Raw genomic sequence first — 26,449 nt, forward strand, 5'->3', positions numbered from 1 at the left:
CCGTACACACCAATACGGCAGGGGTTGCACTAAATTGAGCTGTATTTATGCTGGTGTTGTATATATGTAGTGAGCTTGCTTCTGGGGCTGTATATATGTACTGAGCTTGGTTCTGGTGTTGTGTATAGAACTATATTGCTTGTGAAATGTACAAATATTTTTATGCTCGCGTTACATAAAAAGAAATGACACGTCGATTGGTAGAGAAAACAAACACGGCGAGGGGGAAGGAGATGTCGGGAAAGAGGTTGGGGGGGGCGCCAAACTGAATCTTTGCCCCGGGTGCTGGAGAACCTAGCTACGCCTCTGATTAGCTAATTTAGACATTGATATGTGGCACTCCCTATGAGCAAATTTCAGAATAAAAAATGTCCTACAATATGTGGGTGGAGCTGGAATGGTCATTCACGGACATATTTTGATATAAAATACTCCATCTGATCAGAAGCGAGATTAGGGTGAATGTCACCCTGTTCAGTATTTTATTTTGGCCCACCTCAAATTATCATTAAAAAACAAAAACAAAGGCTTTCTTCATCAATCAAATTGAAATACTATTAGATGCTAGAATGGAGTCCGAGAGAGATCTCTGTCAGTCCCATAGACAGCAAATAGAGCGTTAGTGCGCACGCATGAGCACAGCTCCAATCAAGCTGGGGACATATGACCCTCGTTTTCATGATCAGTTGGGGTCCCAGCGATCATATATTTATCACCCATCTTGAAAATCAGACACTAGAGCAGACCCCATCATTTCCTTATTGCTCCTTGCTGGTTCTTCTCCACCTCTAGATCCTGCCTAGCATCAGGACCTTGTGTTCGGCACTGGGCGTGTAAGGACCTATTGCGGTGGCGCTCAGGGGGTGAAGAGGATTGAAGAGGAGCAAATCAGATAGCATTGCGGCCAGTGCCAGTCACTTTTGGGTAATGATACCACTATAGTTGCTATAGCGGTAGTGAGCAGGCATAATTGTCTCAGCAGCAAAATTACAGCCCACTGAGCACTGGCTCATCTGGCATTTGCTAGTACTGACACACAGTCAGTGGCGTAACTACCGCCGTAGCAGCCGTAGCGACTGCTACGGGGTCCGCGGCATGAGGGGGTCCGTGTCGCCCGCCGGCACGGGCCCCCACCATGGCCGCAGGCTCCGCTAGCAGCCGCTATGGCTGCTATAGCGGGACGCCACTGAGCAGGGAGGTATCTCCCCGCTCTGCCATTAAACAAAAGACATGTATCCCCTATCCACAGGATAGGGGATACATGTGTGATCGCTGGCAGCGATAGGGAGAACGGGGGACTGAAAGTCCCCTGAAGTTCTCCATCACAAACCTCGGACTTCCAGGGTCTGTGTCGGCAGCTCCGTCGAAATGAATGGAGCGCCGGTCGCGCTTGTGCGCATGCGTGACCAGCGCTCCTTTCATTTTTATTGTACTGCCGACACAGATGCCGGAAGTCAGAGGTTAGTCATGGAGAACTTGGGGGACTTTCAGTCCCCCGTTCTCCCTATCAATGCCAGCGATCACACATGTATCCCTTATCCTGTGGATAGGGGATGCATGTTATTTGTAGGACACACTATAGGTCACATTTTTTTGGGGGGGAGGGGCGCTGTATGGCGTTCCCTGCAGGGAGGGGCACTGTATGGCGTTCCCTGCAGGGGGGCGCTGTATGGGGTTCCCTGCAGGGGGGGGCTGTATGGCGTTCCCTGCAGGGGGGGCGCTGTATGGCGTTCCCTGCAGGGGGGGCGCTGTATGGCGTTCCCTGCAGGGGGGGCACTGTATGGCGTTCCCTGCAGGGGGGCACTGTATGGCGTTCCCTGCAGGGGGGGCACTGTATGGCGTTCCCTGCAGGGGGGGGCACTGTATGGCGTTCCCTGCAGGGGGGGCACTGTATGGCGTTCCTTGCAGGGGGGGGCGCTGTATGGCGTTCTCTACAGGGGGGCTGTATGGCCTTCTCTACAGTGGGGGCTGTATGGCGTTAGCGCCATACAGCCCCCTCTGTAGATAACGCCATACAGTCCCCCCTGTAGATAACGCCATACAGTCTACAGGGGAGGCTGTATGGCGTTATCTACAGCGGGGGCTGTATGGCGTTATCTACAGGGGGGGCGCAGTATGGCGTTATCTACAGGGGGGGGCGCTGTATGGCGTTATCTACAGGGGGGCGCTGTATGGCGTTATCTACAGGGGGCGCTGTATGGCGTTATCTACAGGGGGGCTGTATGGCATTATCTACATGGGGGACTGTAAAAAAGGCACTCTCTACAAGGGGGGGGGGGTTGTGTGACACCCAGGGGAGGGGGGGCCCCAGTCAAAAGTTTGCTATGGGGCCCAGTCTTTCCTAGTTACGCCCCTGCACACAGTATACACTGACAACATACACAAGCACACTATACACTGTATATATATATACACACACACACACACACACACACACACACACATACACTATGCACACACAACACAGTCTTACTAGTTTAGGCCTCTTCTGAGGTCTGAGTAGATTTACGACACTTCCGGAGTAAATTATAGTAAATTTTGTTTTTCACTTGTTGCCCGCCCCTTCTGCTAAGATCCGCTCACTTTTTAAAAAGTGCCATGAGCTGCGTAAATGCCTCAAAAGTTGCAATTTTTGTGCAAATTAGGACTATGCTAGAAAACTTGGGCACAATGTTTAATAAATTCCCCCATAGTGTTTTTCATCCATGCTGCATTAGAAGTCATAGATCGGCTAGCGATTTTTGATGCGGACTTCATTGAACTGATCATAATCAAGGCGGTTAAGACATAGATCAATATGAGATTAACTCACGACATGCACTGCAGGTGCTTTGCAAGCAGTGAGGGTGCATGGTAGGCAGTACAGTGGTTGGCCCTGCTGAAGTTCAGCGCCGGCATCATCTAAGCTGGCCAACTACAAAAATATACGGATAGGTCTAATGCAGTACTATGAAATTGGTTAATTGGTTGTGGAATGTGCGTGTTTGTATGGGGAAATAAATTGTCCTACTGGGAATAGGGATTGTTAATTTCAAGAATACCGAACTATGGCTCAGCCTGTAAATGCAGTTGCAAGAGAAATATTGAGCATACTTACTTGATTTGTAAAACCTTTGACCACCCGTCTTTGCTTTAAATTTGTTTCTCCATCCAAATTAGCAGTCTCTATGTGGCATATCCCATTTTGGTCAGATGAGTAGAGTAGTAGTATGTCTGCTGGAATGATCTCATTACTGAACAGCTTAACAAAGTCTCCAACACGGACGTCCTTCCAGCACTTGTCAACAAAGCTCTTCTCATTCCTTGAACAGAACAAATAGAATAGAAGTTATTTCCAGATCATTATACACTAAGTACATATAACAGTAGTCTCAGCACTCGCTGAAGTAACATCGTCTTTGACAGTTTGGCTACATAAAGAAATATTGCTTTGTAGCGAAATATAAAGTAGCAGGAAACTTCCTGAAAAAAAAACACAAAAAACTTACAGACTTAAATAAATCATTGCATCTACTGTACAGTAACCTTCCTGTCATAGTTCAATTATAACCAAAATATTTAATTTTCGTGTAATAATTGAAGCTTACAAAAATTACAAAAATCAATTATTCTAAACTTTAGGAAATTCAACTTTCTCCTGACTTAAAAAGATCCAGGTTTGGGTTGTGATCATTCTATGCAGGTTGAGAGACGTCTTGAATCAATTACCAAAACCGCCATAATGTTTATTTTTGCGTGGCTTCATGGGGCTGTACACACTTGTATGGTTTTCATCTCTTTTTTCAAGAAAAACTGGGCTTTTCGACCGACTAGACATCAGAAGCAGTGAGAGAACTGAAATAATAACTTGTTCTAAGCACTTTGTTTTTAACAAGTCTACATGGTAGGGAAATGCTCTGCACTCGAGCATTTCTGCTGGTTATAAAAGGTGGAATACGCGATTTGCACACAGCGAGCGCTACCTGTCAGTTGGCATATCAGCTGCAGCCACTAGGTTTTTTCTCGAAGGGTTCACAATGCATTCGGAAACTCTTCAGACCCTGGAAAAGCAGAAAGCAGCACCACTACCTCAATCTCGCTTTAGTTGCTTTCTATCTTAAAGAGGCTCTGTCACCACATTATAAGTGCCCTATCTCCTACATAAGGAGATCGGCGCTATAATGTAGGTGACAGTAATGCTTTTTATTTTAAAAAACGATCTGTTTTCACCACTTTATTAGCGATTTTAGATTTATGCTAATGAGTTGCTTAAAGCCCAAGTGGGCGTGTTTTAACTTTAGACCAAGTGGGCGTTGTAAAGAGGAGTGTATGACGCTGACCAATCAGCGTCATGCACTCCTCTCCATTCATTTAGGCAGCGCATAGGGATCCTGCTAGATCCTTATGTGCTGTCTTATACTAACACATTAACAATACTGAAGTGTTTAGACTGTGAATAGACATTCCACGGGATGTCTATTCACAATCTCTGCACTTCGTTACTGTTTCTATGGTAGCTACAGCAGAGGAAGCGTAATCTTGTTGTAACCTGTCATCTACAGCGTAATCTCGCGAGATCACGCTTTCTCTGCTGTAAGTACCACAGAAACAGTAACGAAGTGCAGAGATTGTGAATAGACATCCCGTGGAATGTCTATTCACTGTCTAAACACTTCAGTATTGTTAATGTGTTAGTATAAAACAGCACATAGTGATCTAAAAGGATCCCTATGCGCTGTGTAAATGAATGGAGAAGAGTGCATGACGCTGATTGGTCAGCGTCATACACTCCTCTGTACAACGCCCACTTGGTCTAAAGTAAAAACACGCCCACTTGGGCATTAAGCAAGTCATTAGCATAAATCTAAAATCGCTAATAAAGTGGTGAAAACAGATAGTTTTTTTTAAATAAAAAGCATTATTGTCCCCTACATTGTAGCGCTGATCTCCTTATGTAGGAGATAGGGCACTTATAATGTGGTGACAGAGCCTCTTTAACAGGTTCCCGACCGCTGGCCGTATTTATACGGCCAGCGGTCAGGGTCTCTGAAGTCCGCCGTATAGACTACTTACGGCGGCACTTCAGAGACTGTGCACGCGCGATCGCGTGCACACAGCTCTGTGCCCTGGCTGTTGCTAACAGCCATGGGCACTGGGCAGAATGTCAGGGGTCAATCTTTTGGCCCCTGAACATGTGATCGCTGTGACAACCAATCACAGCGATCACATGCATTTCTGCATAGAAAACAGTGTGCACGCGATCGCGTGCACACAGCCCTGTGCCCACGCTGTTACCAACAGCTCTGGGCACTGGGCAGAGTATCAGGGACCAATCTGATGGTCCCTGAACATGTGGTCGCTGTGAAAACCTATCACAGCGACCACATTTGTTTTATTTTGACTTTTCTGGCAGTAAATCTCCTGCCTCTTTTCTTCTCCTCAAACATTGTTTCAGTTTGAGGAGAAGAGGAGACTCGGGAGAATTGCTGCCAGAAGATTACAGTTACAGTTACACAAAAAATACAGTTACACTCTAAAACATTCTCTGTATAGATAGATTTCTATCTATCTATACAATCTATCTATCCATCTATCTTTTTTTCTATATATCTACCTTTCTATCTTTTATTCTATTAGAATAGGCAGGTAGGGAGTATATAATTATATATATATCCACATATATATAATATATATAGCAATAGCGGTTTATTTTTTGTTAGCGGTAGTGTAGATATATATAGCAGTTAGGCCTCATGCACACGACCGTATTTTTTCCCACCCGTAAATACTGGCGTAAATACGGGTCCGGTGTCACACGTATTCCACCCGTTTTGCACCAGTATTTACGAACCCGTGCTCGTAAATATGGGTCCGGTGTCACACGTATTCCACCCGTATTTACGAGCACGTTTTTGGCAGCAAAATAGCACTGCACTAATCGGCAGCCCCTTCTCTCTATCAGTGCAGGATAGAGAGAAGGGACAGCCTTTTCTGTAATAAAAGTTAAAGAAATTCATACTTACCCGGCCGTTGTCTTGGTGACGCGTCCCTCTCTTCACATCCAGCCCGACATCCCTGGATGACGCGGCAGTCCATGTGACCGCTGCAGCCTGTGATTGACCTGTGATTGGCTGCAGCGGTCACATGGCCTGAAACGTCATCCAGGACGTCGGCCCGGATGTCGAGAGGGACGCGTCACCAAGGCAACGGGCGGGAGACCGGACTGGAGGAAGCAGGAAGTTGTCGGTAAGTATGAACGTCTTTTATTTTTATTTTTTACAGGATAGGGGATACATGTCTTGTTTATGGCAGAGCGGGGAGATACCTCCCCGCTCTGCCATAGTTTTCATTGTAGTCCCGGCGGTAGTTACGCCACTGGGCTGTGGCCTGCAGACCGGGTAGTTCCCTGACCTCGCCTCACCTCGCAACGCTCCCGTAATCACGGGTGAACACACGCAGCCACCCATGATTACGGGAGCCCCATAGACTTCTATGGGATGCCCGTGCCGTTATTACGGCATGAAATAGGGCATGTTCTATCTTTTTTAACGGCACGGGTACCTTCCCGTGAGCAAACGGGAAGGTACCCGTGGCTAACAGAAGCCTATGAGCCCGTTATTGCGGGTCGTAATAACGACCCGCAATAACGGGTGTTTTTACGGTCGTGTGCATGAGGCCTTAGTTTGTGTGTTTTATATTAAAAAAAACCAAAAAAAAAACCAATTTGTTTAGTTAGTGTTAGTTACGTTATGGCGAGGAAGTTGTTTAGCGCCGAGGAGGCATACGCCATGCTGTGGTCTGAGTCGGAGACCGCATCAGAGATGGCGTCCGAGATGGAACCTGTTTTAGGTAGTGACGATGACAGCGTCACTTCAGGTTCATCTTCAGGGGACGTTGTCCCTGATGCAGTTGAAACTGCAGAACTTGAAAGCGCAGGGCCAAGTAGCGCTGTAGCACGGGACAGCCTGGTCCCTTCAGTCCAGGCTCTTGTATGGGCACCTGCCCCATCTTTTGGGCCTAGAATCCACGGATTTACTGCCACTCCTGGCATAACCGTGGACAATACAAATTTTGTCCAAATGGATTACTTCCATTTATTTATAACGGACGACATCCTAAATCAGATTGTCCACGAAACAAATTTATATGCCACTCAATATATAAGGCAGAAACCTTCATCCACCCATGCCAGAGATTGGACGCCCACCAATTTGCTGGAATTAAAAATTTGGGGCTCACCCTAAATATGGGTATTGTCAAAAAGCCCTCCATTAGGTCTTACTGGTCAACAAGACCCGCCCAAGCCACCCCAGTATATTCTGCAGTAATGCCCAGGTCTCGTTATGAGACAATAATGAGGTTCCTCCACTTCAATGACAACGCACAGGCCCCCCCAAGTACCGATGCAAACCGGGATCGGTTGTTCAAAATAAGACCGCTAATAAATTCCCTGAATAATTTATTTCTGCAACTCTACACCCCTGAGCAGAATGTAAGTGTGGACGAATCCCTCCTCAACTTTCATGGCAGACTTAGCTTTCGCCAATATCTACCTTCAAAAAGGGCAAGATATGGCGTTAAGCTCTACAAATTGTGTGAAAGCGGGTCAGGATATACCACCGCCTTCAGGATTTATGAAGGGCGGGACCGCACAATAAATGTTCCTGGATGCCCCCCTGATCTTTCCACCAGCAGTAAGATCGTGTGGGAGATAATGCAGCCTCTGCTTCACAAGGGGTACCACCTGTACTGTGATAATTTTTATTCGAGTGTGCCCCTGTTTAGGCATTTGCATGCTGCAAGGACTGGGGCATGTGGTACCATGCGCAAAAACAGAATTGGTTTTCCACAGCAATTAGTGGGGAAGCGCATGGTAAAGGGGGACTCCTGTGCTTATGCATCTGAAGAATTGCTGGCGGTCAAGTTCAGGGATCGCAAAGATGTGTATGTGCTAAGCACGATTCATACCGCAGGAACAGTGGCAGTGAGGGAAAGGGGGGCAACATCGGACAAGCACAAACCAGTGAGCGTGTCCGAATATAACAAGTACATGGGGGGGGGGGGTGGATTTAAGCGACCAGGTTTTACAGCCCTATTTAGTAAAACGCAAAACTAAAACCTGGTACAAAAAAGTGGCCATTTATTTGTTACAGGTGGCAATCCACAATTCATTTGTGCTCTACAAAAAAAACAGAGGCAGAGACACATACCTGGATTTCCAGGAAAAAATTATTGAAGGCCTCATTTTTGATGTTCAGGACACCCGAGAATGCCCCCAGTCTGAGGATGTCACGCGACTGACTGAAAGACACTTCATCAGTCGGATTCCCCCAACACCAACCAGAAGCAACCCCCAGAAAAAGTGCCGCGTCTGCAGAAAAGACGGGCACCGCAAAGATTCCCGATATTTCTGTCCCTCATGTCCCTCACAACCAGGCCTGTGCATTGAGCCATGTTTTAAGAAATACCACACTGTTCTGAATTATTAGATTTTAGTTAATTCGTTGAAAATATATTTGCCCTACATTACTTTTTTATTTTTCCCCTGATTTTACTCCAAGGGTGAGGGAGGGAATGGGTGGGGGGTGGATGTCATGTTTGCATATTCTCTAAAGTTCATCTGCTGGAGAGCTCCATTTGCATAAACCTGCAATTTCTTATTTTAGAAAACCCCAAAAAATAAATTCCCATTATACCCCTAGATGAATATTTTGGGATTTCTGCTTCAAGAGCAGATATTTTGGAAGTGTTATAGAAACTCTGTTGAGTTTTGTAAAACCAGCTTTGAAAAAAAGCGATTTGTGAAATAAGATTCTTCTATCGTCCGCCCTCCTACATCTCTATGTGATACATAAGACACACATATTTGGTATCCCCATGCTCAGGAGAAGTGGAAGAATGTGAAAGGAGATGAATTTTGTCCGTGGCCTATGCCGTGTGTGAAAAATGCTGGTATAAACTGACGCATTTGCTAAAAAATTGCTAATTTTATTTTGATCCATCTTATTCAAGAAACTTTCAGAAGAAAACTGGACTGTCTAAAAATATGATAAACCCCTTGAAGAAAACCTTGTGGGGTTTACTTGCGTGAATGAAGTAATTTATGGGGTGATTCTAATCTTTCAGCAGCATTAGGCCCCCCAGAAAACAGTATGCGGCTATAAAATCAAGTGCAGAATTCCTGGACCGAAAAGGCCAAAAAGCCTCCTTTTATGCCAAGCCCTGGCACATGCCCGTGAATAAAGCACACATATTTGGTATCCCCATGCACAGGAGAAGTGGAAGAATGTGAAAGGAGATTAATTTTGTCCGTGGTCCATTTTGTGTGTGAAAAAGCTAGCATAAACTGACGCATTTGTTAAAAAAAAAGGTAATTTTATTTTGTTCCATCTTATTCAAAGAAACTTTCAGAAGAAAACTGGACTGTCTAAAAATATGATAAACCCCTTGAAGGAAACCTTGTGGGGTCTACTTGTGTGAATGAAGTCATTTATGGGGTGATTCTAATGTTTCAGCAGCATTAGGCCCCCCAGAAAACAGTATGCGGCTATAAAATCAAATGCAAAATTCCTGGACCGAAAAGCCTCCTTTTATGCCAAGCCCTGGCACATGCCCGCACAGTGAATAAGGCACACATATTTGGTATCCCCATGCACGGGAGAAGTGGAAGAATGTGAAAGGAGATGAATTTTGTCTGTGGTCTATACCGTGTGTGAAAAATACTAGCCTAAACTGACGCATTTGCTAAAAAATAGCGGATTTTTATTTGTTCCATCTTATTCAAGAAACTTTCAGAAGAAAACTGGACTTGCTAAAAATATGATAAACCCCTTGAAAAAACTGGCGCAATTGCTAAATTCTTGCATTTTTTTCCAATTTTGCCCACTTTAGAGAAAAAAATAAAAATGATATATACTGACAAATGCCACTAAAACAAAGCCCTATCTGTCCTTTAAAAAGAGTGTAAAATTCAAAGATGAACTTTATTCACCTGCTGAGTTATAGTCATCTAAAGAAGCGCATAGCAAAATTGTGAAATTTGCTCTGGTCATTTAGCTGTAAAACAGCCTAGTCCTTAACCGGTTAAAGAAGCAATGCTAGGAAAATGTCCACAAAACTGTTTCTATGGAACTTGACTTCTGCATTACTTGTACAGTAAAATCCACGACCATAATTCTGTATGATTTTTATGGCATGCTGTGGAAAATACCAAATATTGTTCTGCAATTACTCTCTACCTGATGTCACAATTGTTGTGGTTCAGTATGGGATGTAGACTACATGTCCCAGATTGGCCTATACTGTTCAATATAGTCAGCTGGGCAGCACATGGAGGACCTACATTTAATAAATTTGCAAATATTTCTAAAATTCTGTTTTCACTTTGTTATTATGGGGTATTAAGTGGAGAATGATGGGAAAAAAGTTTTTATTTTTATTTTAGCACAAGGCCTCAACATAACAAAAAGTGAAAGGATCTGAAAACTTACACTGTATATAGATGCTATGAGTTATATGGATCTGCTAGTGCTAGTGACAGATTCCGTCAATGAAAAACTCCTCCAAAAATTACCAAGAAGTGTCCTGCACTTCTTTTGACGAGCCGTCATTTTACGCGCCGTATTTTGACAGCGACGCGTAAAATAAAAGCTTGTGGGAACAGAACATCGTAATTCCCATTGAAAGCAATGGGCAGATGTTTGTAGGCGTATTAGGGGCATTTTTTCAGGCGTAATTCGAGGCGTAAAACGCCCGAATCACATCTGAAAACACTGCGTGTGAACATACCCTCAACCGCATATAACATAAAAGAAAACAATCTACTCCGAATTAGATACTTATTAAATAATCATTTTTAAGTAAAAGGAAAGCTATAATCTAATTGGTCGCTATAGAAAACTCCAGAGTATAAAACTCCATGTATAATTTATTTTCTACATATATTAAACATAATCTCAATTTAAAAAAAAGATGATTTTGATTTTAAATACATTCATACAGGAGAAAATATTAAATGTAGGTCCTCCATGTGCTGCCCAGCTGACTATATTGACCAGTCTAGGCCATTCTGGGACATGTACTCCATGTACTGAACTACAACAATTGTGACATCAAGTAGAGAGTAAGTGCAGAACAATGTTTGGTATTTTCCACAGCATGCCATAAAAATCATACAGAATTATGGTCGTGGGTTTTACTGTACAAAAAGTCAATTTCCATAGAAACAGTCCTAGTGACGTTTTCCTAGCACTGTGGCTTTAAGATAAAAAGCAACTGAAGAGTGAGGTCCTGGTGCTGCTTTCTGCTTTTCCATTACCAGCGCTTGTAAACCTACCCTAAAAGAATATTTGCCGTTTTCTTGTACACAGATTATAAGAACTATGTACAATGAAATTATTGTTTTGATACAATTTGAATATTCCCATTCTTAATTCTATATATTGTGTTTCATGTATTTATTTGGGAATCACATGCAAGAAAAAAAACAAAAAACTTTTAATATTATGTTATTACTTTTATTACACCTGCTGGGAAAATCCCATGGATATTACTTCCTGCATGTTTTAATTTTCTAAAAAGAAAATACTGTTTGGTACCGTGTTCGCTAAATTAAAAAAGTTTTATTGCTCTCAAAAAAAGAGCAATAAAACAGTTTTAATACAAAAAGGAAAAAAAGAAATATAAAAGCATAGAGTGATAGGAAATATAATTAAATCTAAGAGAGTATTCTAAGAAACAATAAAGAAGCTATATGAAGATTGTAGCTAATACACTTTATTCATCATATACACAGAGTCTGAGACGCCATCTACAGTCTCGTTCGTTACCCTATAAACTGTATGATCTCGTCACATTACAAGCCCTGCGTACGTACCAAAACCAGGTAAACTGGTATTTCAAGTTTTCCGGCTCCAGCGTACAATTCTACATCTCCTTTAAACTCACCATCACTATAAGAAGACCTGTACAAAGCACTGGTTTCTTTATGATACAACAGTGGGATAGTTTAACATAAGTAAGTACTCCCATACATATGATAAATGTAATTATTTACACACTAAAAAAGCAGCTGAGCGACTGCAAAAGAGTGGTTTGAGTGGACAATGGCTACAAAGAACGTCTCTACCTCTAAAGGACATGGCACATACATGCATTACAAAGACAGTCCATTGAATTAAATGAGAACTGTAATACTTAATTTCTCCAGCAATGGCGCTGCAGGAATCCAGAGCACTTTCTGCTGGGTTCTTCCACAGTTTACAGTTAATATCGGAGGGTCCCAACAGTTGCATAAACCTCGTGAGCAACTTTTTACTGATGGAACCTTCTAACAAAAAGGGGTGGTCAAAAGTGGACAACCCCTTTAAAAGTGCTAACTTCCTATTGTCACTTTTGAAAGACTGGCTGCAATAAAATAAACCAACAATATATCTGTGTGAATTTACTAATATATAGCCAATGTTAAAAATGGGTAGAGAAATAGAATATTAAATAGCATATCCCATCACCATGCATATCTGCATGAGTCTTGACCACTAAATAGCCGTGTATTATAGAAGATGCGCAACTTGAAGCTCCTGGGCCCCAATGCAAATCTGTAAAAGAGCCCACCATGTGCCATTTTATAATACTAGTGTCTTATGTCACACCAGGGCTTGGATGTGACTACTACCTCTGCATCCCCTATAGCTACACACCTGTATCATTGAAAAATTAGAACTGCTGTATCTACATATAGACAGTATTTGGTTTTAAAGGACTCAATCAGGATAAATTAGAAATTACTCGTGTTATGCCAACAGGATAAATCACAACTAAGAGAATTGGCGTACAAGTTGTAATACTTTTCTGCACAGTTTCTTGGGTCAGGACAACTTAACCATCTTCGAGGAGAAGAAAAGAACAATAATAGATCAAGTTCTCAGAATTTCAAGTGTCTCCATTCTGGATTCTACAATTGTTAACACTGGAGTGTCTATGAACATTATACATTGCTCCCGTCTGCATAGACAGTGGATCGTGGATTCTACATTAAATTTTCATCATTTCGTGAAGCAGCTTCATTAGGCTGGAATTTTGTGTTCAGAAATGTTCATTTATGCAGACTAATAATTTGATTGTAACCGGGAATCGGTTAATGGATTTATATGAAGCATCTGTTAGAGAATAATGAAGCGCAGCATAGATACGCTCAATGCAAATGAGATATTTAAGGAAAATGGTTATGGAATACCATCATAGAATATTGTTTGAAGCCTAATATTGTATGAAATATATTGTACATTTGTGGCTGGCAAAGATATTGTCTCTCCTAGTGGCTGACCATGATATTACTGTACACCACTGATCCATGTGACCATATCTGTGCATTATAGCGTAGCGCGGTTTCTATGACCGTTTATCACAGAATATCAACTAAATTTACAGCAAGATAAATATATGACTTATAATGGTCAAATAGTTCCTTTAAAAAGTTTCAGCTGAAAATTGAGGTGGCGGACAACTGAATTTTTCTTCTATAGCGTTACGATCAACATTGCATGAAAAAAAAAAAAGAGAAATCTTTTATTTTTTTCCTTACTTATTTTCTGTGCTTATCAAGATGACATTCAGCAGTGTGTCAGAAAGAAATAAGACACAATATAGCTATTATCCTGAAGTAATGCATGACACAAAGGAGAAGAGACAGCCTTGTCCAAACGCTCATACCCAGCAGCTGAAGCGGACGCGTTTCTAATGTCACTCTTATAGAGTACAGTGGGAGTGAAGGAAAAGTAGATATAGATACTAGGATAGACCTCCATTGTGAGTTAGTGGAAAAAAACACGAGACTAAGAACATATGGTATCGGAGGAAGGAAATAAGACAAAGAAGAGAAAGTGCACTGCCACTTTAATGACTTTGCTTGCCTATAAGGAAGTGGTGGCTATTCATAAAAGTATATCAGTCCTATATTGTATGTAATTGCTGCACTGCTATAATAAAGTGCAATTATCTGACTGCGTAAAAGGCAAATTACAACTGATCTCCTTTCTTATGGCTTCGTTCTCCAAATGAAAAAAAGGTGAAAAGTTAAACTGTAGTAGTGTAAGCAAATAATAATTAATATAAGAATGGCTTAGGAGGAGGAAACCTGAGTTGGGTAACTATTTACACTGAAATGATAATATCTCTTCCGGAGCCTTAATACAGGTTATAAATGGCCATAACTGACAATGGGGCGAGTAACGGAGATCATATGGACAAGATAATGAGTTGTTGTGAAGGTCAGAGTTTTTTCTAAGTTCTCCATGCAAGGAATACAATCGTCATTTTTTGTAAAAAAAAAAAAAAAAAAAGACCTGCCAGCATAACCTACGAGAGCGGGTCCGAAGATGGGCAGATGTCCCACATCTTGGCATGTTGGCATATTTGAATCCCAAATCGTGAGACATTTGTAAAGCCCTATCCCTGCTCCATTCGAGAACCCCACAACTACCAGAAATATCCCTTTTTAAGCAAATTTGCATAATCCCAGACCCATTTGTGGTCCAGTTTGCATTATAGTCCCACAGAATTAAAGGACAGGCATGTGTTGCTAACATGAGATATCTGACCAACTATTTTGGAAAGTTTAGGCAGAAAATAAACAAGGTGTATGTAAGATGTTTGCATTAGTTCTTTCATTACATATTGTCAGTGGTGTAAATGTGTATATCTCGTAGTCCAGCCATACAACAGAGCTATCAATCTGTCATTACAACAAGCCCAGACATGGTAATTGAAGGGCGAGAAATACATAGTACAGAACATAATGTATGTCAATGGTCAGTCATACCCATGTATAAAAACACAAGCAACTGTAGACATTGCTTAATTGTTTAGAACATAGAAATATCATTCATGAGATACGCAGCGGTAAGGCATTTTGCCCACAGCAAGACCTCATGGAATGACGTGATAATGTGAATTACGACGTCATCAATGTCACCTCTTTAACATTCCGATGACTTATTGGCTCTGAAGTGCTCACGTGAACTGCTTGAGGAATACTGCCCTAAGTGTTACAAGAGCTGTCAAGAACTCCTATGTTACACATACATAAAAGTCCACACCTAAGAAGTTAGCCTTCACCTAAGTTCATAATTATGTCTGACAAGTATTCAGGTATATAAATGATAGCACATGGCTCACAATGATAACTAACTCCTTGAAGAACTATTCTTATTCACATAATTACACGCATACTCATTGAGATAGATCACATTGTATGTATTTTACCTGCGTGTATTTAAGAAGGTGGTGGGGGAGGGGTTAAAATTGATTATATCTTTGGGCGCTAATTTGAGGACAATGGGCACAGTGTTTTTTTGTTTTTATTACTTTTAGTGCTGTATTTATACATGGATGATTATTATATTCAAATAGACTGTGGGCTGAAATGCTGGTCAAAGTCCCTGTCCCGGTTTATGAAGTTCAAAAGACCATTGAGTGAAGGGAAAAGATACAGCCAATTAGACTGTTAGGAAAGTCAAAGCAGTAAAGGACCCAGCTTAGTCACATGGTCGTTGGCTTCAGGATGTCTGTGGGGGAGCGCTTAGAACAGAATGGGGAGACAGGATGGTGGCAAAATTGCCAAATTTGTTTGTCTAGTGGTAGGGGTTGAAGGGATAGAAGAGGGCCAGTGGCAACCAGGTGAGCCAGATCAACTGTGAAACTGGAACGGATCCCACTCGAGAAGCATGTTGTTAAATTACTTCAAGATGCAGATTGACACTTCACTCTCTTGAAAAGATACCCCATATGGGCCACGGCAGGTGGACCATGGGCTGATACAGAAGGGCCACAAATCTATGGGGACATAGGTTGGTGCAGCAGGTTCTCAATCGTCCTATTGTGGAGGGAGGCAGGGAAGCCTAAATAAACAATTGTGCCCTGGGAGGCAAGTGTGCTCCCAGCGAGTGATATGGTGCCATTGTGCGAGGATCATTGTGTGTTATGGGTTTAAGTGGTTAATAAAAAATTTGCTCCCACCACACTTTGTATCAATTTCAGGCAAATTCTTGACAGAGAAAATACAATTCCCTAATGCACCCGTGGAAGCAGAACTTTTATATTGGGTACATCAAAGAAAAGAAAAAAAACAGGAAATACGTTACTAACGTTACGTTAAGGAAATTTACTGCCTCCAGAACTTCAAGACTTTTGCATTAAAATTCCGATATGACTTTCTTTTGTAATAATAAAAAGGAACTATTTTTGCCATCTGCAGTATAAAACTTTTTAAATGATTCATCTATTCAGCTTAAATTCTGTGCAAAAAGGTAAGATTCTCTTATTTGATACATGTCACAGCAATTCGTTCTGAAAAGGTCAAACCATTTTTCTATTACTCTAATAAGACACTAATTACAGAGGTTTGTAAGTTACAATCATGTACTTATATTCCACTAATACGAGGCCATGATCACAGATGTTAACAGGCTAAGATTTTAGATCAGAACGTTTTATGCTAGAATTCTAAAATATGTTATTCCCTTAGTGAGTGCCCTCGTATATATAAAAAAACAAAAACAAAAAAAAACACATGGGAACAAACTGGGCTATACGGGTCGAATAGCTGGGACTGAACACAAGAACAAGTGCGAATAGGTGGAGCATACACGACCACCTCTCTGGGACTGGGACCTGTTAAATTGCAGGAATAGTGAGGGTCCCAGATGCCCATCAACAGGGGTGTGACTATAGTAGGTGCAGAGGTAATAGTTGCACCTAGGCCCTGGTGCCTGAGGGGGTTCCAAAGACCCCTCTGCCACATAAGACACCTGTACTATTAAAAGCACATGCTAGGGATCAGATCTACAGATCTTACATTGGGTCAAGGAGCCAAGGCTTCAATTGATCGCCATCTGCTTATTACGACTGACGAGATGGGTCTTTTCTGGGACAACCCCTTTAAATTCATTTTAATTCTAATAATCTAGTTAAATCTGTATGGATTATGGTGTGAAAGTGCAGGACAATGCCATAGCGCTTTATAGTTACTAAAATAAAAAGGAAGCATTATTTTTACATCATATGCTGGGAGTGATAACACAAGAGAGGGTAGAGCACAAAAATAAACATTAATTCGACATTTAAAAGAGTTTTCCCATAATAAATATTACCGATACACAGGATAGGTAATAAATATCTGATTTGTGGTGGTCCAGCCGCAGGTACCCCCACCGATCACGAGAACGGGCTTAACTTGCCATTCCTGGAAGCCCCATAGGAATGGAGCAGTAGTACCCACGCTTGGTCACCGCTCCATTAATTTCTATAGGGCTGCTGAAGATAGCGCTCAGAAGCACCATAGAAATGAATGGAGGAGTGGTAAATAATGATTATGGGAAAATCCCTTTAAAAGGTTGTCTGTTTTAGAAAAAACCCTATTAGGAAATACCGAGCAACTATTAAGGAGCCTCATCTATTAGCCAGAGCCTCTGTCACTCTGGAAGACCTGGCACATCTGTGCATTACACAGATAGCCTATTGGTTTCAGCAGGAACAGTGTAATTCTTTATTTCTCCTGCGGTGGTGCTGCAGATGTAACAGCAGAATGCTGGGGGTCCCAGCAGTGGGACACCCTGCGATTAGTTTATCACCAGGGCACCCTTCTAATAGAAAAAAAATTGTCCAAAGCAGACAACCGCTTTTACCTTAGTGAAACTTAGACAGGGACGTATCAATTACAGTTAAATTTGCCCATTTACTTTTTTCCTCAACAAAGACAACCCAGTATAATTTTTTCTAATTTGGATCAGATTTGGTTTTACATAAACAAGATTATTTGTAATAACTAATTGAATGGTTTGATTTATATCGGACACTATATAAAAAATCCACAACCAGTACATTCAACGTGCCATGTAGTAAATCTGCATAAATAAAATCGCCAAATACATGTCCCAATGAGATGGTTACAATTAACATTTTCTAAATGACTAATATATTTTACCAACAGTTAAACGTTATGGTGATCTTATTCTAAACCTTTGGTACCATACACGCAACAATTATCATTATAATGACTTATTAGTTCACAGGATTATGGAAAGCTTTATAAAGGGTTGCCTTGCGATGTCATCCCCATTTTATATGTTAGCTGGACCAGAAATTAGATCATCGCTGCAGTACTGGCGATCAGCTACTATCATAGGAGGCTGTGCCTGTCCATACAATAAAAGAACTTCCATGTAATGAATGGACAAGCCAGAGAGGGCAATCTAAGACATGTCTTAATATAGCATATGGACAAGGGTGGTTGTTGTTAGACAATTTAAAAGTTGCGTTATTTTTTTTTTCGGAGACTCTGTCTTTTTGCTTAATTCTACTGAAAACTATAAACTATTCGTGCTTATTCTGAAGCAAAATGCATTATCTGTACAAATGGTAGTTGGGGGTTAATAATTTATAAAAAGTCATGGGTGGGTAATGGTAAGATAAGGGCAACAATGCATAGCCCTCATAATATTAGGCTACTTTACATATTTTTTCGTTAACATATAAGCACATTTCATTGGTTACCATGGATAACATAGCGCCTTATAGCAATACAGTTATAAGATAGATCAGCATTTTCCTCGTAGAACATGACAAATCCAGTGTGCACGGCGCATATTTACAGCGTACAAACAGAAACATGTAGTTATTATCTTTTTAATACAGCATTTTATATTTGATTTTGCATATTATGTGAACATTAGTAATCTAATAATCTAATCCCATAGCATATAATGTAAATACCAAATTAAGACCTATTACAATGTTGAACAAGGATGGCAAGGGGCAAGCCGAACACTAATTATATCACATTTATAGACATTCTATTCTATTATCCTGCACTAAAACCCACTATTCACATATTGGCATTTATTAGCACGAAATTGAGCATCCATATTGCTCAGGCAACTGAAAATATTATCTAGTCGTGTCACCCTGGGGCCACTCATCTTGTGCAATGCTATACTGCCTGGCAGAATCATCAAACAGTAATAATAACAAAGGATTTTCTATGGCGTTTGCTTAAATTTAATTTGAACAGTATTTGTGGTTTCCACAATACGTAATTATTCAAAGAAAATTATTATTCACGTTAAAGGAGTTGTCCACTATAGAACAACTGATGACCTATCCACGGGATAGGTCATCAGTATATGATCGGTGCGGGTCCGACACCCGGACCCCGCACCGATCAGCTGCTCTGGCTGCCTGCAGTCACCGGATGTTATGGCGCATTATGCGATGTACAGAGCCGGAAAGCAGTTGCCTCCGTACATTGCATAGCGACCGTGCTGCAGAACTATTCACTTGAGTAGGAGCAAAGCTGCGGTACTGCAGCTCGGCCGCTATTCCGTGACCAGAGCCATCTGCTTCCGGCATGGACGTCCGGTACCCAGAAGCAGCCGCAGCAGCTGATCGGTGCGGGGTCTGGGTGTCGTATATACTAATGACCTATCTGTAGTGGAGAACCCATTTAAGCAGAAAGTAAGGTGTACCACATAATTCTCTATCATGGTGACATTACCCACCCAACACATTACACACAAACAAAGAATAATAATATAAATACTATGAGTTGTAGTTTTTAATGACACCATTTAATGTACCATAAAATGTACTACAACACCCAAAAAATTTTTTTCATCTGGGGTGGAGTGGAAAAAAAACTGTGATTACTCCATTGTTTTTTGGGTTTCGCTTTTTACGGTGTTCACCATTTTTTTTCTGCGGGTCAATATGATTATGGAGATACCAAATGTCAATTTTTTTCATTATATACTGTTTTTACAAAGATAAAAAACTATTTGTAAAAAAAAAATATATGCTTTGTGTCGCCATATTCTGAGATCCGTCACTTCTGATCGCCATGAATCCCGCTTCTCTAACCCCCCCCAGTGATCAGCTGCTATCTCTAGGGGAAGCGGTGACTATAGGCATACATTTCAGATGGACGGCTGTCCATGTGATGCATGGATGTGCAGTCTGTGAGAGCATTCTGGAACACAGACCCCCACAAACAGCAGACCCCTCTATGAAATCCATATGCGTTAATAATAGTTGTCGAGATGAGACAATCCTTTTAAGAATCAAAGCAAAAATAACAAAATACATAAAATAAAATTGACCAATGAATCTATTACCTTCATTATGATCAATATAACAAATCAGATATAATGGTTTAATAAAAACTCATGTTAAATTTTTTTAGCATTACCATAAATTACCGGAGAGAAGTGATGGTTCGTGTATTTTTTCTTACCAGAACATTAATCTACATCACACTATTTTTGATCACATATATGTCTCATTTCCCTTCCACTGAGATTTCACGGTCCTGTTATTTTCGCACAGGCAAATATCTTCATTTAATTAAGTCTATGGAGATTCGTTGCGAGTGTTTAAACTTTGCCTCCGTTCACAATGCACCCCATGTAAACATTATCTTTTCTACCGTCATTTTTCTTTGATTTCACGCATTTTTAATTATCTTGGGTGTTATACACAGTCTTAAACACATTTATATTTAATAAAATACCAGTATAAAGAGTACTGGGGGATTAAGCTATTCCATGATTATTATTATACATGAAATTATTTAAAGAGGTATTCGGGTATGTTCACACGAGGTTATTACGTCCGTAATTGACGGACGTATTTCGGCCGCAAGTCCCGGACCGAACACACTGCAGGGAGCCGGGCTCCTAGCATCATAGTTATGTACGACGCTAGGAGTCCCTGCCTCGCTGCGGGACAACTGTCCCGTGCTGAAAACATGATTACAGTACGGGACAGTTGTCCGGCAGCGAGGCAGGGACTCCTAGCGTCGTACATAACTATGATGCTAGGAGCCCGGCTCCATGCACTGTGTTCGGTCCAGGACTTGCGGCCGAAATACGTCCGTCAATTACGGACGTAAAGACAGTGTGTGAACATACCCTTACAGTTTCAGAAAATCAAGATCACTGTTTGCATAATTAAAAGTTGTTCCATTTTCCAATATAATTCCTGCATCAATTCCTCATGAATTTCAAGATCTCTGCTTGCTTTTATTTAATGGAAACCGTTGTTATTTAATTCCAGTGGATAACATTCTGTCCTGGTCATGTGACTTTACAGATGCACGGTCTGTTACATCGTTTTTATAACATCTCTATTGTAATAAGCTATGCATCTGTGTGATGATTACGAGGACGGATTTTTAAACCATTGAAATAAATAATGCGCGTTTCTGTTGCATGACAGCAAGCAAAGATATTGAAAAATCATGAGGAATTATTCCAACACAGTATTTTGGAAAATTGCATAACTTTTCATTATACAAAGTATAATCATTTATTTATGTTTTTGCTGAAACTATAGCACAGATTTTTTGTACTGCATTTCAAAACACATGTAAAATTACGTGTTTTTATTTAGGCCTCATGCACACGAGCGTAGATTTCATCCGTAATTACGGACCCGTTAATTTCTATGGCCGACAGACACCTTGGCCATATGGTGAACGGGCTGTAGAAAGCTTCCGTAAAAAATAGGAGATGTCCTATTTTTTTATTTTTCGGACCGTGCTCCCATACTTTATAATGGGAGCACGGCCCGCAAATGCGGACAACTGTCTGCGGCCATCGGCAGCCATGGACCGGGATTACGGCTATGGCCGTGTGCCTTAGTGTCATTTTGTACAAGCTTTATAAAAATTCCATATCTAGAGCTTACTGCATTTTGATAAAATCGCCACTGATCCTACAAACCAAAATGTGCTGTGTATACAGAATTTTCATATTTCCCTATAGACGATAAAGTTACGTCTGGCCGCTGTGTATTTGGGCAAAAAAAATAAAACCTAGTTAAACAAAAACGCTAATGAAAATGTTTTTAAAATGCGGTGTGTGAAAATCGGTCTAAAGGGGTTTGTGCTTTATTAGTTATAGGGGTTATCCGGGTTATTAAAATTGATGGCCTATCATTAGGATAGGCCAACAATAGTAGATTGGTGGGGGTCCGACTGATGGCACCAACAGTCAGACTCCCACGGATCTACTATTGATAGCATATCCTAAGGAGGCCATCAATTTTTCATAACCCCTTTAATGTAACTATGAGCCTATAGAGAAGGACTGATAATCTGTTGGCTATATTGCTATACAGTGCAATGTCAGAATCTTTCACATAAATAAAATTACAGGGTGTGATCTTACAATTACAAATGAGCCATATTAATTAGAATGATCCTATATAATTAGGTCACATGCACCATGGTGTGACTGACTACGGCTACAAGTTCAAAATGTGGGGAAAAAACCCCATCTAAAAACAAAAAGAAAATTCTGCTTCACCTCTTATTTTTTATTAAGTTGTCAATCCGATGTGTTATATACACCAAGGATTGGCACACAGCTTGTAGATCTGCAAGGATTTTCAGATGTGATTTATATCCTGTGTTTAGCAAAGCGACCATGATAGTTTTGATGCATTGCTGGGTGCCTGTGAGGAGACAAGTTCTCCCCAGTTAATAGGGCACTCTATATTTTTGTAAGATAAAGAATGTAGTTCATATTAACCCATCACTGTACTTTACCTCAGTAAGTAAAAAAATAAATAATGCACATATATATATATATATATATATATATATACACACACACACACACACACACGTATATATATACACACACACATACATACATACACACACACACACACATACATACACACATACATATTAATAAACATGATATGAATATACTAATATTCACACTCATCTATTCAGATTACTTCAACTCACACATGTAGCGTAAAATGTTTTTGTAGATAAATAACCACAATTAAATCTCTAATAGTAACAGTAGTATAATATATCTAAATGCTAAAATGACTGTGTCAGTGGCCTCTTAAACATTAATCTTGATAAGAAGATATATATTCACTATAAGCTTCTCATGAAGGGTGCTATTTAAAGAGGCTCTGTCACCAGATTGTGCAACCCCTATCTGCTATTGCAGCAGATAGGCGCTGCAATGTAGATTACAGTAACGTTTTTATTTTTAAAAAACAAGCATTTTTGGCCAAGTTATGCCCATTTTTGTATTTATGCAAATGAGGCTTGCAAAAGTACAACTGGGCGTGTTGAAAAGTAAAAGTACAACTGGGCGTGTATTATGTGCGTACATCGGGGCGTTTTTACTACTTTTACTAGCTGGGCGTTCTGATGAGAAGTATCATCCACTTCTCTTCAGAACGCCCAGCTTCTGGCAGTGCAGATCTGTGACGTCACTCACAGGTCCTGCATCGTGTCGGCCACATCGGCACCAGAGGCTTCAGTTGATTCTGCAGCAGCATCAGCGTTTGCAGGTAAGTAGCTACATCGATTTACCTGCAAACGCCGATGCTGCTGCAGAATCATCTGTAGCCTCTGGTGCCGATGTGTCCTCGCTCGTCTGACACGATGCAGGACCTGTGAGTGACGTCACAGCGTGATCTCTCGAGAACACGGCTGTGTCTGCGCTGCCAGAAGCTGGGGGCGTTCTGAAGAGAAGTGGATGATACTTCTCGTCAGAAAGCCCAGCTAGTAAAAGTAGTAAACACTCCCCGATGTACGCACATAATACACGCCCAGTTGTACTTTTACTTTTCAACACGCCCAGTTGTACTTTTGCAAGCCTCATTTGCATAAATACAAAAATGGTCATAACTTGGCCAAAAATGCTCGTTTTTAAAAATAAAAACGCTACTGTAATCTACATTGCAGCGCCTATCTGCTGCAATAGCAGATAGGGGTTGCAAAATCTGGTGACAGAGCCTCTTTAAGCCAGTTCAGCATTATTATATGTTCTACTATGCCATATCTGTAAATTACAGGCACAGAGACGAAAAACTATGTATACAAACTAACTGGTACTATATAGGAAATGTCACTATAAATCATTAAATGATATGAATAAAATACAAATCAATTCGCAATATCTACTGATATGTAAAGGGATTGTTTGAGAATCCAAAAAGATCCGTTTTTTTAGGGATTGTGCCACTCTTGTAAACGAGTCGTGTCTGGTATTTATGTTCAGTCAAATTAAAAAAAGAAGACCCTGTTTTCAAATCTCATACAAAGTCTATAAAGTAGTGCTCTGCCTTGGCTAATCCCTATTTTTAGGAGGGTCCCCTAACAATAAATCGATCACACAGTCCCCCTGCTGGGAGATCCCCAGGGATCAGCTGTAATCGGTGAGAAAACCTAGCAGTAAAAGTGTTTTCCTGCAGCAGCACCACCACTGGTGAAATGAAGTATTATAGTACCCAATCAAATTAGTGGGTTGTCTGTGTAATGCAGGGCAGGACCTCCAGAGCGAGAGATGCTCTTTTAAACTGTGCTCTACCGTAGCGAAGAGATGAGGATCCTGAACAGGGGACCCTAATTTATGAACTCAGAATTCCCCAAAAATATATATGGAAATTAGTTTTATGAAGGAAACCCCTTAGTTCTACATTTACGCAATTGATAACTTTATCATTCTTGTAATCTGATGTCAGAACATGGTGAGTATATACTGCTGCCTGACCGGAGACGTGTACCCTAGACGAATTACAAGATCCTTGAGGGATATCTGCGCTCCTCCTCAGCTTTCTCCCTCCCTCTTCCTATAGGATCAGCTCTCAGGTTTCCCAACTGCCTCTCCTACCCATTCCCTTTATTGTCCTGAGCATTCACTAACCTGGGTAAATGTAGGGATTCTCTGTTGCTCCTCTGTGTGAAATTCCCTCTTCCCCTAAGTCCTTTGGGATATATTGACCCCTTCACTAACCTAAACCATGATGACTGATACAAAGAACCCCTTCACTATTTAAGGCCTCATGCATACGACCGTAGCCATGTGCACGATCCGTGATTACAGTATGGACAGGCCGCGGAATGTTGTCAACACTTGCGGACCGCGCTCATAGTAATAAGTACAGGAGAACAGTCCGTAAATGCGGAAAAATAGGACATGTCCTATTTTTTGCGGGTAATTTCTACGGCCCGGACACACACCTGTAAATATATGGGGTGGTGTCCGTGGCCAATAGAAATTAATGTGTCAGTATTCTATCCGTAATTGCGGATAAAAACGATGGTTGTGTGCATGAGGCTTTGGGTTATGTTCCCACAGTAATAAATTGACGCTGAAAAATCAGTGTCTAAATTTTAGACTCTGGTTTCAAAATGCATGCTGTTTTTTGAGCTTTTCAGTGTACAGTGCTACAGAGCACTGAAAGCATTCAGAGGGGAATAAAGGTTCGTGAAAAATAATCAATTAACTAGTTACAAATGAAATAAATTGTTAGGCCAATTAGCATTCGTCGTTTCTTTTTCAGCCTCTCATTGATTTCAATGGAACATTTCAGGTAGGTTCTGCCCCTAGATAGGGTTTTCCAGCGCCGCTGATTTTGATTCAAGCACTTAGTTGAATATGCAAAAAATAATTTATTCAGATAAGGCAATATATAGAGATAACTAAAGTTTCGGCCACAATCCGGCCTGTGTCGAACTTTATTGCCGCTGGTCAATAGAAAAAAGGTCCTGCGGGAAATAGCGCCGTAGTATAGGGTAGCTAGTACCATGGGTATGCATATTTACCTAAGGCCTCATGCCCACTTCAGTTTTTTTCGGCAGGGTGCTATCCGTTTTTTTAACGGATAGCACCCTGACATTCATTTCAATGGTGCCATGCACACTTCCGTTGTTTTAACGGAACCGTCCGGCTGTTCCGTCAATAGTAGTGGAGGTCCAACTCCTGCCCGTTTTTGACGGAACAGTCTCGGCCTTTGCATTGATTTGGTCCATGAAACAACGAGCTGGACACGAAAGCCATCCGTGTGCGGTCCGTGATTCACTGAACCATCATTAGCAGCCGTTCAATGGCCAACGGAAGAGTGCTTAAGGCCTTAGGAGTGCTTGAGTTTATCTTCTAAATATTGAGGGGGAGGGAACCTTTCCAATAGCACCCAGACAACCTGCAGAGTGCCACAGATTTGATCTTCGCTGATTTTGATTCAGCACACTGAAAATTAAGGACTGTATGAACTATGGGAGGAAAATTAGAGGCACTTTCCACACGGATACCAATACTGAAAAAGCGTCAGAATCAGCCGCAAAAAAAAGCCATGTGAATATACCCTAACACCACCACGGCCGTTTTTGTTAACCCTTTTAGCACGCTTGACCATTAGGAACATCCCAATATATCCATTCTATACCCTAGCCTAGACCATCAGTCATATTACCATTACCCATTCACCATTTTAGACATCCTAGTCCACCAAAAAAATGGAAATTAATTCCTAAACTACTCAAGAACACAATTTTTCCCCCCAATACCACTAGGTACAAAGTTATCAACTCACTCCTTTGTCTAGACATAAGTGACAACTATTTATTTAATACTTGCTATTCTTACAGTGCCAACTTGTTTCA

At 41.1% G+C, this 26,449-nt stretch overlaps 1 protein-coding gene across 1 annotated transcript in view; it reads right to left on the reverse strand.

The window, feature by feature from the left end:
• The window catches only part of ATP10B (ATPase phospholipid transporting 10B (putative)), a 128,672-nt gene that overhangs the window by 59,855 nt on the left and 42,368 nt on the right, over positions 1-26,449 (reverse strand). Inside the window, exon 3 of the mRNA XM_075859938.1 lies at positions 3,098-3,302. Within this exon, the coding sequence (XP_075716053.1) occupies positions 3,098-3,302 (205 nt within the window). The remainder of the gene's footprint in view (positions 1-3,097; positions 3,303-26,449) is intronic.

This window comes from Rhinoderma darwinii, chromosome 3, assembly GCF_050947455.1.
Source record: "Rhinoderma darwinii isolate aRhiDar2 chromosome 3, aRhiDar2.hap1, whole genome shotgun sequence".
Lineage (NCBI taxonomy): Eukaryota > Metazoa > Chordata > Amphibia > Anura > Rhinodermatidae > Rhinoderma > Rhinoderma darwinii.